The sequence below is a fragment of the Kogia breviceps genome, chromosome 6, assembly GCF_026419965.1.
Source record: "Kogia breviceps isolate mKogBre1 chromosome 6, mKogBre1 haplotype 1, whole genome shotgun sequence".
NCBI classification, from domain to species: Eukaryota; Metazoa; Chordata; class Mammalia; order Artiodactyla; family Physeteridae; genus Kogia; species Kogia breviceps.
The window spans coordinates 125,730,336-125,745,158 of NC_081315.1; the positions used below are offsets into that span (position 1 = coordinate 125,730,336).

At 36.9% G+C, this 14,823-nt stretch overlaps 1 protein-coding gene and 1 long non-coding RNA gene across 3 annotated transcripts in view; one reads left to right on the plus strand and one right to left on the minus strand.

Annotated features, from left to right (window-relative positions):
- MYOZ2 (myozenin 2) overlaps positions 1–5,303 on the plus strand; it is a 35,431-nt gene extending 30,128 nt beyond the window's left edge. For both annotated transcript variants that reach the window (XM_059066748.2, XM_067036576.1), the window contains one exon: positions 4,867–5,303. In XM_059066748.2, the coding sequence (XP_058922731.1) occupies positions 4,867–5,101 (235 nt within the window). In that variant the 3' untranslated portion in view covers positions 5,102–5,303. The remainder of the gene's footprint in view (positions 1–4,866) is intronic.
- The window catches only part of LOC131758539 (uncharacterized), a 30,427-nt gene that overhangs the window by 6,901 nt on the left and 8,703 nt on the right, over positions 1–14,823 (minus strand). The gene's annotated exons all lie outside the window — the stretch shown is intronic.

The window sequence follows — 14,823 nt, forward strand, 5'->3', positions numbered from 1 at the left end:
AGCCGCTCTGCGGCATGTGGGATCCTCCCGGACCGGGACACAAACCCGTGTCCCCTGCATCGGTAGGCGGACTCTCAACCGCTGCGCCACCAGGGAAGCGCTATGGCTGGTTTAATGTTTTGCTTTAATGTTTGAAATTCTTAACAATTTTTTTAACAAAGGGGTTCGAGTTTTCATTTTGCACTGTGCCCTACAAAATTATGTGGCGGGTCCTGATCCCAGGTTCTAAACTTTACCCTAAGCTCCTCTGCATTCAGGAAATTTTTCTCTTAAAGTAACTATATTGGTCCATACGTGTTTTTTTTTCCCCCTCACGTTTCACTCTTCTCTTGTCTGTGAGTTCACTGAGGTTAAGACCTACTACAATCTTTGAATTCCTAGCATATAGCAGAGTGTCTAGATATAATAAGCAATCAGTAATTCATTAGATGAATGAATGAATCAACAAATGAACAAACTATTGCTTTACAGTGGTAAATTTCTAAAATGACAAAGTATTGTCTTGGACATCTTGGACATCCAAGAATAAGAAGTTTTACTTATGTACTGAGTCAAATTTGAGTCATAAAGACTCTTCAATTCACTAAATCACGTGACAAAATGTGGGATATTAATCACCTAGTTACATCACGAATGTGATAGCAACCTGGTTTGACATCATTTAGACACAGCCAAGTGGTTGAGATTCCTAAATATCCTGCTCTACTTAGAAAGTGATCTCAGAAGGCCCAATACTCTTTAAGAATGATCTTGTGTGGGTACGATATAAGGTAGTATAGAAAAGAAGGCCTTCAGTGAGTTTGCATGCCTAGATTTAAATCCTGATTCTACACCTTACTAGGTGGGTGACTTTGGGCAAGTCATTTAACTCTCTGTGCTTCAGTTTCATACATTAAATGGGGATATAAAAAGAATCAACTCATAAGGTTGTTGTGAGAATTTAATGAGACAATCATGTAACGCTTGGTACTCAAAGTGTGGTCAGACCAGCTGTCCTGGCATCACCTGCGAACCGGTTAGAAATGCAGAATTTCAGGACACACACTAGATTGACTGAATTAGCATCTGTACTTTAACAAGATCCCAAGGTGATTCCTATACCAAAAGAGTTGAGAAGCACTTAAAACAGTGTCAGGTGCACAGTACCCTGTCAATATTAGCTTTATTACTATGCCTTCTGAAGTTTAACAGTCATAAAGCACCTGACTGTTGATCTAAATTCTTAAACTTCTTTTCCTAAACAATCTCTCTCACCTCCAGAGTAATGGTTTTAGGCCCTGGATGTGAAAGTCTATACTGATATGATTGCTGAAATACTACATTAGACTGAGGTTACTGCATCAGTCAGTGATCTGTTTTTATCCATATCTTCCACAGCAATTTGGGGAAAATATTATAAGGTCAGTTATCTTGAGAACAGATGCAATAGAAAGTAAAACATACTGTTCTTCAGAAGGGAGCAAAACACTGGAAGACATGAAAATTATGGGCCAATAAGACATGAGATTCTATACTGTATGACACAGTTACATCTGCTATAGCCATTGTTGAGGTCACCTATCCACTCTGTGGACACTGAAGATCTTACCTGGCTCTCCCTCTTCTTCCCCAGTACTATTCCTGTCATCACTTTTTGGTGGCTTAAGTATCTACGTAAATGATCCACTGAACTCTAGGCCCTTTCAAGTCCTTGACTGTCTTGCTTTTAAGGATCCATCTCTCAATCCCACCTTAGTCACTCACTCTTGGCTTTTCTTTTTTTTTTTTTTTTTTTTTTTCCGGTATGCGGGCCTCTCACTGCCGTGGCCTCCCCCATTGCGGAGCACAGGCTCCGGACGCGCAGGCCCAGCGGCCACGGCTCACGGGCTCAGCCGCTCCACGGCACGTGGGATCTTCCCGGACCAGGGCACGAACCCGCGTCTCCTGCACCGGCAGGCGGACTCTCAACCACTGCGCCACCAGGGAAGCCCTTGGCTTTTCTTAAAGTTTGTCACTACCAATACCTATTATCACCTTCAAAATCTCAATTTCAAGCATCCCACTCTCTATCACATTTTATCTTTATTTTTCATTTATTCTTTATTTCAATAATGTTTCAATTCCACACATCAAAGCCATGTCAGTTTTCAAAGTCTATCAATCATTTTCTCCTTACTTTATCAGACTCCATGGTCCCTCACTATTATCACCCAGAAATTAAGATATTCAAGAAAGACCATAGGTGATTGAGCTTTGAAGAAAATCAGATCTCTTCCAGGCTTTAAAATAGTCTCTGCAATACTGGAAAATCTAAATAGTCTTGCCAATTCCATTGTCCAAACGTTTATAAGAATCTTCTAGGTACAATACATTATACAAGTACATATATTGAGTAAGTTACAAAGATACATCAGAGAGAATTCCAGTCCTCTTGGAGTGCAAGCTGGTAAGAAATATGACAGACAGACCAGTGGATATAATGAAAGATGGAAAATAAGGTTACAGGGGAGGTAAAAATAGAGTCCATGGAAACTTAGGGGAGAAAGAGCTTATTTCTGGCTGTGAAAGATCAGGGAAAGCTTCAAGAAGAAAGTTAAATTAGTAAATACTTAAATATAAATTACTTATATAACATACTTAGAACTTAAAGAACTTAAAGGGGATTTAGAAATGTAGTAATAAGGGTCAGAGCACTCCAGGCAGAGAAAAATGAATATGAGTAAAGGCAATGAGGTTAGAAAGCATAAGGAAAAGAGCAAGCAGTGTTAGCAGTTTGACTGGAACAAAGAGTATATGAAAGTGAATAGGGAAAAACCAGCATGGACCTTTCCATTAGGATGTCAAAGTAATTTTTTCCACACGTACACCAAACCTGTTCCTCTTTGTCTTCTATCAGCCAGTTGCTGAAACTCTAAACCTAGGAGTAATTCTTGATTTCTACATTTCTCTCACAATTTTTATCCAATGTGTCAGCAAATCCTGTTGACTCTACCCATAGAACACATCTTGAAACCACCCACTTCTTCAAGGAAAACACCTGAAATCCAAGCTGCCATAATTTCTCACTTGAATTGCTACAATATCTTCCCTTCTTCCATTCTTGTCCACCTATAATTGTTCACATAGTGACAGCTGCCAGAGTAATCTTTATAAAAATTTAATCAGATTATACTTACCACTCCCCTGTTTAACACCTTGTGATGGCTCCCTTTCACACTTAGAATGAAATCCATATTCCTTATTGGACAAAGTTCCACACAATCTACTTCTCTGTCCTCTCTCCTTTCTGTCATCCCCCTCACCTGTCTAACAACGTAGGCCTTCTTTCTTTTCCTGAAAAGATCAACATTATTTCTGCTTTAGGTTCTTTGCGTTAGCTACTCCCTCTACCTGAAAGGCTGAAGTGCTTCAGCCATATGGTCCACAGCTAACTTCTGACCTTCAGATGGCAGTTTTTGTTTTTTTTTCAGATGGCAGTTTAAATGTCACCTCTTCAGAGATGTCTTCTCTACCTATCTAGTCATTCAGTTGTGACCTATTATATCATCCTATTTTAATCTTCTCATAGCTCTTGTCATTATTGGATATTTGTCTATATGTTTATGTTTTATAAAATTTATTAGTTTTTTATTGACGTATAGTTGACTTACATTTTTTTTTCATCTGTAATCCACTGTTTTTTTACTTCTATTTTTTTTAACATCTTTATTGGAGTATAATTGCTTTACAATGGTGTGTTAGTTTGTGCTTTATAACAAAGTGAATCAGCTATACATATACATACGTTCCCATATCTCTTCCCTCTTGTATCTCCCTCCCTCCCACCCTCCCTACCCCACTCCTCTAGATGGTCACAAACCACCGAGCTGACCTCCCTGTGCTATGCGGCTGCTTCCCACTAGCTATCTATTTTACATTTGATAGTATATATATGTCCACACCACTCTTTCACTTTGTGCCAGCTTACCCTTCCCCCTCCCCGTGTTCTCAAGTCCATTCTCTATGTCTGCATCTTTATTCCAGTTCTGCCCCTAGGTTCTTCATGGCCTTTTTTTTTTTTTTAGATTCCATATATATGTGTTAGCATACAGTATTTGTTTTTCTCTTTCTGACTTATTTCACTCTGTATGACTCTGTTTATGTTTTTTAATTGTCTGTCTCCTTCGTTAGAATATAAAAGCTTAGACTCTGACTACATTGTTCACTGGTATACCCCCAGCACTTAGAACTGTGCCTGGCACTGACTGAATGAATAATTAATGGCTGAATCAAACAAAGCTAGAATGTTACATGGGAACTTGCATGCCAAGGTAAGGAAGATGGACCTTATTCAGATGAGTAGAAGGATTTTGAGCTTTTTGAGATCGAGGTGGAAAGATGCAAAGATATACCTCTTGCCTTCAAAGAGTTTATAATTCACAGATGACCCAAACAAAATCGTATTCTGAAAATGAGATGCTAACAATACAAAGTACCCTATTATAAGTACTAAATGACTGACATAAGACAACGTGACAGGAATTTGGTTAAGAAGGGGAGTGAGGGCTGGTGGAGAGGAGGCACAGAGGAAATATCTTAAGCAAGTATAACATTGTCAGCAAAGGTGCAAAGGCAAGAAATGTCGTGATGTTCAGGGCACAGATTAGTTCAGTCCAAAACTAAGAGTATGTACATAAGGACTTTATACCAATTTACTATCAAATATCTGTTTTATCATAAAGGCATGGTCCTTGAATGGAAATGCTTGCCTCAGAGGTCAAAAACTGAAACCCTACTAATAATATAACACAACATGCCCATAAGACCATGCATTAAATTGTTTTCTATTTTCTGTCAAATAAATTTGAATATTAATTAATTTAGTCTTTTTCTATTCATTTCTCACAGAGTTGCCACCCCATTTGGAGGTTTTGAAAAAGCATCAAAAATGGTTAAATTTAAGGTTCCAGATTTTGACCTACTACTTCTAACAGATCCCAGGTTCATGGCCTTTGCCAATCCTCTTTCTGGAAGACGGTCCTTTAATAGGACTCCTAAGGGATGGATATCTGAGAATATTCCTATAGTGGTAACAACTGAACCTACAGAGGATACCACCATACCGGAATCAGAAGACCTATGAAAAGAAAGTTGTATGTGACACAAAAACCTGTGAACATGAGTGTTGCTGTTTTATTATTTCACTTACTTGCAAAGCCACTTACACTCTTCATTAGTAGCAATAATTTAATAGCAATTCAGCAATTTTCCTTTTATGACATTTAATTTCAATCTCAGATCAAAATCTAATAAATAAATAAAAATCTTATTTTAAAACCTTTTAAGTCACTTGTCTTTATTCATAATCTTATTTTCACCTGGTCTAAGCAATCCAGCCTTTTCACTGAGAAAGTCCAGAAAAGTTTCTGACAACAAAGGGTTTCATCTTTGTTGCCTTTAATATAAGCTATTACTGAATAAGTTTTTCAAATGGATCTAGAATCAAAATATAGCGCAAGATATTTAGATTAATTCAGAGTTTTATTTAAGGGATGAAAGCTATGGAAGTTGATATACAAACATTATTGATGGAGAAAAGGGTTGGGTTCTGCTTTTCTGACAAGCTTCCATGATAAAATAACTTGTCTAGATGAAGTCTTTTCATTAGTCATTCTTAGAATTTCTAAAGTGCTTTGTATTTTTCAACGTGCTTTGAATCATTAGGTAATTGTTCCAGATGGCATTCGCCAGAGTTCAACTGGGTTCTTATTTTTGTTTAGTATTAAGTCAAGGAGACTGAGAGACAATGACTCAAAGAACGTCATACTATTGCAGTTTTCATGATCAAGGTATACTTGGAATTCAAGTTCCACAATGTTGTGTGTTGATTAGGTTCAACTTTATGTATGCATTTTTAGAAGAGTAATAGCAAAATACATGCTAATATACATATAAATAAATATATGTACATGACGGGGGGACAAAGAGAGTGTCTAATTTGAATTGGCATCTTTCTTTGCTGAATCTTTAAATTCTGCTCAAATCCTTAAGCACTAGGGTGTATATGTCATAAAACACAAATAAAAACAAGAAATGGAAGAACACGAAAGCATTTGAAAGTAACATAGCACACATCTATCATGAAATATATTAATATATTTGTATAAAAGACTCAAACTAATACAAAGTTATAGATACATCTTAAAATATGGTTGATGCCATGGAACTGGTAGGACATAAATATCAATTCTTCCCATTTCAATTCAGTTAAAAGTTCTGTGATAGATGTTTATACCAGAGAAGAAATATCTTATCCATAGAAAACTATCTACCACATTAAGTTTAGGAGACTGGAAGAAGGAAAGTGTATAACAGAGTAATGAAAATGCTGTGTAGCAACACCACATATTTACAAAAGAATCTGCATGTAATGTTGAAATTGGTGGTTGTTTTGATCATCTTCTAGTCTTTACAAATTTGCTTATGAAAAATGCAGTGCCTAGAAAGGAACAGTATCTTACTTATGCATATTATCACTGTAGAGAATTTGTATAATCTGAAGTATATCTTTAAGATATCTTAGTTTCGGGGGAAGCGGGGGGTGGCGGGGGTGGTGGTGGTGGGATGAATTGGGAGATTGGGATTGACATGTATACACCAACATGTATAAAACTGATAACTAATAAGAACATGCTGTATAAAAAAATAAAATAAAATTCAAATATAAAAAAAACAAACAGGGCTTCCCTGGTGGTGCAGTGGTTGAGAGTCCGCCTGCCGATGCAGGGGACATGGGTTCGTGCCCCGGTCCGGGAGGATCCCGCGTGCCGCAGAGCGGCTGGGCCCGAGAGCCATGGCCGCTGAGCCTGCGTGTCCGCAGCCTGTGCTACGCAACAGGAGAGGCCACAACAGTGAGAGGCCCGTGTACCGCAAAATTAAAAAAAAAAGATACCTTGGGCTTCCCTGGTGGCGCAGTGGTTGAGAATCTGCCTGCCAGTGCAGGGGACACGGGTTCAATCCCTGGTCTGGGAAGATCTCACATGCTGCAGAGCAACTAAGCCCACGCGCCTAGAGCCTGCGCTCCACAACGAAGAGTAGCCCCCGCCTGGCGCAACTAGAGAAAGCCTGCATGCAGCAACAAAGACCCAAAGCAGCCAAAAATAAATAAATAAATAAATAAATAAAATTAAGTTACATTACAAAAAAGGTATATTAGTTTTATTTATGTTTTGGTATTTACTTGTTTTAAAATAACAATGTTGGCATCTATGATAACTATAGATATGAGGGTCTCATTATGCCATTTTTTGGTTCATTTTAATCTTTTAATAAATAAAAAATTAGTCATATTCTACTATGCATTTTGATGAAATGGTTTAGTTATTAGCAATTTGAAATGTTACTATTTTCATTACACTGAAATTTTATTGCATTATTTTAACTATCTCCAAATAATTAAACTATGCTCAGTGTCACCACTCTGTCAACCACCAACAAGGGGCCAGCAATTAAATAGGTTAGTTATAGAACAGTATTCTCCACGTCATAAAGGAGAATTTTAAAAGGGGGAATCTTAAGTTTTTTTTTTAAGATTGGTTAGAAAATGATGGAATAGCCCTCTGCTCACTATCATACTTCTTCCTTTCCTGGAAGTGTCTATTAATTCTAATTCAGTTGTCTGACACCTTTAGAAATGCCAAATTTCACAATCTGGTTGCTACACAATTAGAATTTGAAAGGAATTTTGAATGGGTTTTCCACTGACCTAAAAAGCAGCTAAATCTTTCAAAGTCTGAAGAAACATGATAGGCTTTATAGAACAGCAGAAAGACTGTGGCATTTTTTCTACCCACATTTGTATACATGAAAAATGAAATAAAGGAGAAAGAAAATTAAAAGAAAAAGTAAATGAATGAAAATAATATTTGCTGATGGACTACTAAATGCCAAGCACTATACTCACTGGTTTATACAGGCTATTTAACATGTATTATTTTATTTTATTTTACTTTTTGGCTGCGCCGCATGGCTTGTGTGATCTTAATTCCCCAACAAGGGATTGAACCCAGGCCACCACAGTGAAAGCACTGAGTCCTAACCACTGGACCACCAGGGAATTCCTTATATTTTAAATATTATTTTATTTTCATGATTATCCTGTGAGAAATGTATTATAATCTCCACTTTATATAAGAAAATTGAGCCTCAGAGAACTAAGGTGACTAGCTTAATTCTAGCTCCAAAGTAGAAGAAATAGGTGAGTCTGGCTCTAAAATATATGCTCTAAGAACTCATGGTTCATAACTTCTCTTTCAGAATAATTTCAGCCTTAAACTATTTTATTATGTCTAGACAAATAATAAAAAATCTCCATTATATTAATTTTGGGAAAATAGTTATAAATTGAGTAATTTTAGAGTCACGCTCTAAAGTCATTCAGGCACTCATAATCATAAAATGTTGAACTTTCAGACTTTCAAACAAGCAATGTGCATGTTTAATTATGAAATTAGAGAAACACAAAAGCATACTCTGATTAAACCTGCTTGTTTCTGCTCAGCATTGTGCACACTTCTGATTGATGTAAACTTTTTTTTTTCTTTCCCCTGTAACGGGCAAAGAAGGGAGAAAGAAGAGGAAATAAAGAGGACAGAAATGCACAACACTAATAACCATAAGGCTGAACAAAATCATCTAGTGTGATAACACTCCAAAAACATTCCTTTAAATGAAAATGTTTTCTACTTTTCAAAACTTCAGAAGAATTTCCATTATACTGTTCAACAGACTGACTTCTGGGTCATAAAATTTTATCTCCTATTTTATTTAGCCAATTTCTTGATGATCAGCTGGCCAGTTGTTTTCTGGATAACACTAGGTCTGCATTAACAACTACAGCAATAGTTAGATCATTCTTGGCTTTTTTTGTTAATATTTATGTATTTATTTGGCTGCATCTTTTAGTTGTGGCATGCGGGATCTAGTTCCCTGACCAGAGATCAAACCCAGGCCCCCCTGCACTGGGACTGAGGAGTCTTAGCCACTGGACCACCAAGGAAGTCCTCATTCTTGGCTTTTAACTCTCCACTCCCTTCAATCATTTCTCAAGGCTGGTATTTTCCATTTCTTAACTCAATATTTGAAAGGACTAGATAACTTAAAATAACTAATTATCAGATATTACAAAATCAAGGCAAATATGGACAATAATTTTTAGTCAAAATGACCATTTATCGACTTAAAATTTTACATTTTCTAAGTAGACCAATTTATAAATGTTTTAGCAGCGTGGAAATGGAGGGAGCCAATTATTCTCACAGAGGCTAAAGTGGAGCAGAATGTCCAGTCGTTGAGTGTGAAAAGAACATCCTGAACTTTCCAACTCAGGGCACAGCTGTACCAGCCGACTTATTAATTCTGGAATTTCCTCACTCTGCTGCTTATGCAAGATAAAACTTACATGACATCATTGCAGTTTCCCAGCCACAACTGCTTTTTATTAAGCTTAGGAAAGTATTGCTCTGAATGCTCCTTTTCTTATGAAAAATACTTTCAACCTCCACACGCTCTATTCTGTAGGAAGAAGGGCAGTTCACTTTCTATGAAAGGTGGAAGAGTGCCAGGCTTTTGCCAAAAGAACAAGCAAAGGGAATCTATTCCAAACTAACTGATCAAAGCACTTCACAAATATATCAAAGGATTTTTAGAAAATTATAATGCTTAAAAAAGTTAAAATTTTCAGAACTAAGAAAAAAGTAAGTAAAACTGTTTAAGAAATTCAATGGCTTACACACTGAAGTATTATTAAATAAAAGGGTATGTCCCTATTTGAATTCCTTAAATAAAAGAACTAGATTTCAACTCAGGATATAAACTTTCTCTGACTTCTCAATATAATGTGATTTCAATAGGAAGATTTGGTACATATAGGCAAAGAGGGAGGAAAAAGTTATTGCTAAGAGGTTACAATTGTTTCAAAAACAATGTGCTTATTATTCTGGATTGTGTAATATTTTGAAGCACATTTCAATGACACCTTAGGCAGTGTAGGAGATGGAGACAGTTCAGGAAACAGAATTGGAAAGAGTCAGAAGGACAAAAGGTAAATTCAATTATTAATTGAAGAATTAGTATAGAAGCTGCAGCACTAGCAAAATAAATCTAAAAGAACAGGGGGAAAAAAGGAAGGCCAGAATGAAGCAGGCCAAAAGGAAATAACTGATATTCTATGGTTTCTAGAGCCTTTTCCTTATCCCCCTTTGAAGAAGTTTTGTTATATGTGTATCAATTGTCTAATGTGAATTGTCACCCAAAATAGATAACTCTCATTACATTTTCTTCAACACGCACTTATAAATTGCATATTAAAGCAGTTGTATTTAAATGTGTCAGCTATCTGCCAATCTACCACAAATTAGTAATATACTCTCAAGCAATTTACTTCACTCTGGAAGTTTTCTCCAACTATTTATGTGTTTCAAAGGCCACTTCTGCCTAAGACCTTCCCTGACCACACTTACTTAAGAGAGCACACTTATAACCCTTTATTGTGCTTGTATTTTTCCTTTATAGCCCTTATTACTCCCTAACATAATGTGTTAGTCTGGGTCCTCTGAGGAGCAGATGCCAAGATGGGGTGAAACCTGTAAAAATTTTATTAGGAAAATTGCCCACATGAGAGAAAATGGGGAGAGAGTCAAAGAAAGGAAGGGAGAGGGTCAAAGGAAGGCTGGGAGAGACCCAAGGGACCTCTGATGGAACTGCATGGATAAGTTCTAGACTGCCCAGCAGTCTAGGGAAGATTCAGCAAGGCTGTTGGAGGATCTGTGAGCCCAAGTCACCTGCAGGAGAGGTCGGGTGTTTCCCAGAAACAAGTGTGCCTTAGGGTCACTGTCACAGCGCCTCACTGGCTGGGAGCAGACTGTGGAAGGCAGGCTCAGCAAGGAGGCAGTGACGGAGGTCAGAGGGAGCAGAACTGGGGCCCTCAGGTAACTACGTAAAGATCCACAAGGCGTAGCCACCACACACGATGTATGTATTTATTCCTTTATTATTTATCTCGCCCACTCGAATGTTCTCTCAGGGTAGAGACTTTGTTTTTTTATTAACTACTGTATCTTCTGTGCCTGGTATACAGTAAAGAACAATAAAAGTTTGTTAAATGTATCTTAATTATGGGGATAATACTAGTATCTATCTTAAAAATTATATATTATACATTATATTACCCAATACATTATAAATGCTTGATACATGTTAGCTATTATTATTAACAAAATAAAAAATTAGCACGCAGTAAGAAAGCAAAGGCATTTAGAATGAAGTTAGATTAGAGGTTACACTGGAACTGCTTTGGGATAAATATATTTGACCCTGATTTGGAGCTAATATATGTTGACGCAATGTGTATATTGAATACATACATAATCAGAAACACTAACGTGGCCTGACTACTTTTTAGGATAAGCTTGTGACAGCTCTATTCTCCAGACTCAAAACTGCAATTAAGGGAGACTTTTTTTTTTTTTTTTTTTTGCGGTACTTGGGCCTCTCACTGTTGCGGCCTCTCCCGTTGCAGAGCACAGGCTCTGGACGCGCAGGCCCAGCGGCCACGGCTCATGGGCCCAGCCGCTCCGCAGCATGTGGGATCTTCCCGGACCGGGGCACGAGCCCATGTCCCCTGCATCGGCAGGCGGACTCTCAACCACTGCGCCACCACGGAAGCCCAGGGAGACTTTTTAGGATCTTGCGAAAATAGTACTATTTCTTGTGAGCATTCACATATTTTGTAGATCACTTGAAAATTTTAAAAAACCGATATAGTGGATACTTTCCTTATTCAGTATATACTACCTTTTTAGAAAATACATTATATAATCAGAAAGGAGTTCCTATGGACAGATGGCTACATAATCCTTCATTTTTTCAAAAACTAAAATGGCTTTTCATTTAAATACCTGTTTGGAATATTTCAAATCAGGAAGTACGTTGCCCCGGAATCCTAATGTTCTGGCACAGTCATCTCTAGAGCACAATGAATAAAAACAATCACCCCAAGTCCCCTTCTCTGGTGGGTTTCCATGTTGCTTAAAGAAATTAGGCATCTGGTAGTCATAAGCATGGAAAGGAGGTGATTCCTCTATGAGCTGATGCTAACATAATGGAAAATTCACCTAAATACAATCAACCTGAAATAACTTTTTCTTTTCCAACTTATCTTGAAAAAGCAGGAATACTTTCTAAGCTTAATTTTAAACTCAGTTCCTAATATTTATTTTACCTTACTTCTACCTATGTGAAAAACTAGAGCTAATGAAGTTTCTATAACACAACTGATTTGCCTCAGGTTCCAGGCCTCCTGTGCAAGGCTGTCTTCTGAGCCATACAGCACTCTAGGCTCAGTCACTATTTTGGAACATAAAGTCAAACATAAACATGGACCACATTTATTCAAAAAACATTCTTTAGTTCTGATGCATAGAAAGAGATGTGGATATAGTTTATGGTTAATTACAATAAGTTTCCTCACAAACTCATCAAAATCTATTAAAAACACATTAAACTTATCATAATACTATAGACAATGTGCATGGCCCCCCTAAAATCAATATGGTGAAATCCTAACCTCCATGTGATAGTATTAGGAGGTGGGGCCTCTAGGAGGTGATTAAGTGATAAGGGCGTAGTCCTCATGAATGAGGAGACTCCACAAAACTCCCTTGTCCCTTCCCCCATGAGTACACAGAGAGAACATAGCCAAATATGAATCAGGAAGCAGGCTCTCACCAGACACCAATCTGTCAGTGCCTTGCTCTTGGACTTCCCAGCTTATAGAAATATGGGAAATAAATTTCTGTTGTCTATAAGCCACCCAGTCTATGGTATTCTGCTACAGTAGCCTGAACAGACTAAGACACGTAGCAATGCAGAAAAATTATCATGTTTTTATTTTATTTTATTTTATTTTTTTGTGGTAGGCGGGCCTCTCACTGTTGTGGTCTTTCCCTTTGCGGAGCACAGGCTCCGGACGCGCAGGCTCAGCAGCCATGGCTCACGGGCCCAGCCGCTCCGCGGCATGTGGGATCCTCCCAGACCGGGGCACGAACCCATGTCTCCTGCATCGGCAGGCGGATTCTCAACCACTGCGCCACCAAGGAAGCCCTACCATGTTTTTAGATGCATATATGTATAATGTATTAATTATGGTTAATGATCATAATTACCAGAATGTATTAGACTATGCATTACTATGTACTAGACTATGTACAAATCCATACCCTGATGTTTACTTAAGTGTCCTCTTGTTAGCTTACCAAAAGGATATTAATATTTAAGATATAATAGGAATAAGCAAAAAAGTTATATTTTACCAAATACAACCCACTAGTACTATGTTAATAGCATAACGAAACACTCTCTTTGGTTTAAATAAACAACCATTTACTTAGAATCACAGCACTTTAGAATTAGACTCTATTTTGAAATACTCTAGATCAATTCCCTCATTTACAGAATAGAAACTTAGATAAGAAAAGTTAAGGAACTGGCCCAGTCTCACATTGCATGTCTAAAATTAGAACCCAAGAGTCCTACTTCTGATCTAACATTCCTCCCACTAACTTATTCTCTCTCCTCTCTCAGTGGAGAACACAATCATCCAGATGATGGGTAGAAACCACACACCTTCTGGTGACATTACATACTGTACATGATTTCATATTTATCTATATCTATATAAATATAGCCTTATATAATTTGTATACCTTATTTATTAGTCACAGAGAAATAAACTCTGAATTGGGGTAATGTTAATAAAATGTGGAACCAGAGAGTAAAGGCTTTTTTTTTTTTACAATATCAAGAAGTTTTACTTTAATCAGTAAAAAATTTTAATGTGACAATATCAAACCAAAATGAATATTCTTTTCTAACTGGAAGGGAGTAAATTTCCATACTGTATTAAAAAAAAAAAGAGTAAACATTGCTCCTTCCACCAGAAACCTCTTGGTTCACGTCTTTCAAACTATAGTTGTGTTCAGTTAGGTGGTGTAAAAATTAACTTAGATGGTTATGATCAGCAGCTTTCCAAATGAAACAGAACAGAATAAAGGAGAAGAAAACATCAGAGCATATCACTCATAGAAATAGTATTATTTCAGGAAACTAATGATTTTACTTTACATATATGTTCATGCAAACTGGATCACAATGTAGAATATATTGCTTATTCTAGGTTGCAGTCTAAAATGTTTGAAAGTTACTGTTGTACCTACTACTAAATGCTGTTTAAAATTTAAATGTCAGCACTGTTAATAGCAAGTGGAATGGCTTTTCTTCATCACATCAAAACTATTGTAACTAATTTGATAAAGAGAGTTATTCAGAATTTGAAACAGTAGCAGAATAAAACTTATAGAAAACAATTTAATCAGAAAACCTTGATTTAAAAATGTACAAAATGGCATTAACACACATTCCAGGGATATTACTTGCCAAGAGTTAGTTTTTTCCTCCAGCACAATTTCAGTTTGAGGGCTTGTTTAACAGATAAGAGACTAAAAAACTCAAGAGCAGACAGTTAAGAAATAAAGAAAATACTCTAAAATTTCTGCCTTTACCTATACTTCTTTGAATTATTTCTATCACTGAATATTTTCCAACAATTTTATTACTGTATTAAAAAGTAAACTTTTTTTTCCTTTGGCTGTGAAGTGAATTTCAACAAGGAAGTTCAACTTGAAAACACTGGTGCCCTGAATATTTTTGTCATCTTTACAAAGAAAATTGCTCTCCAGGGCAACTTCCTTTGGGTTCATGGCTTTAGCCAATACGGTATGAGCAAAAGATACGGTGTTATTTTACTAT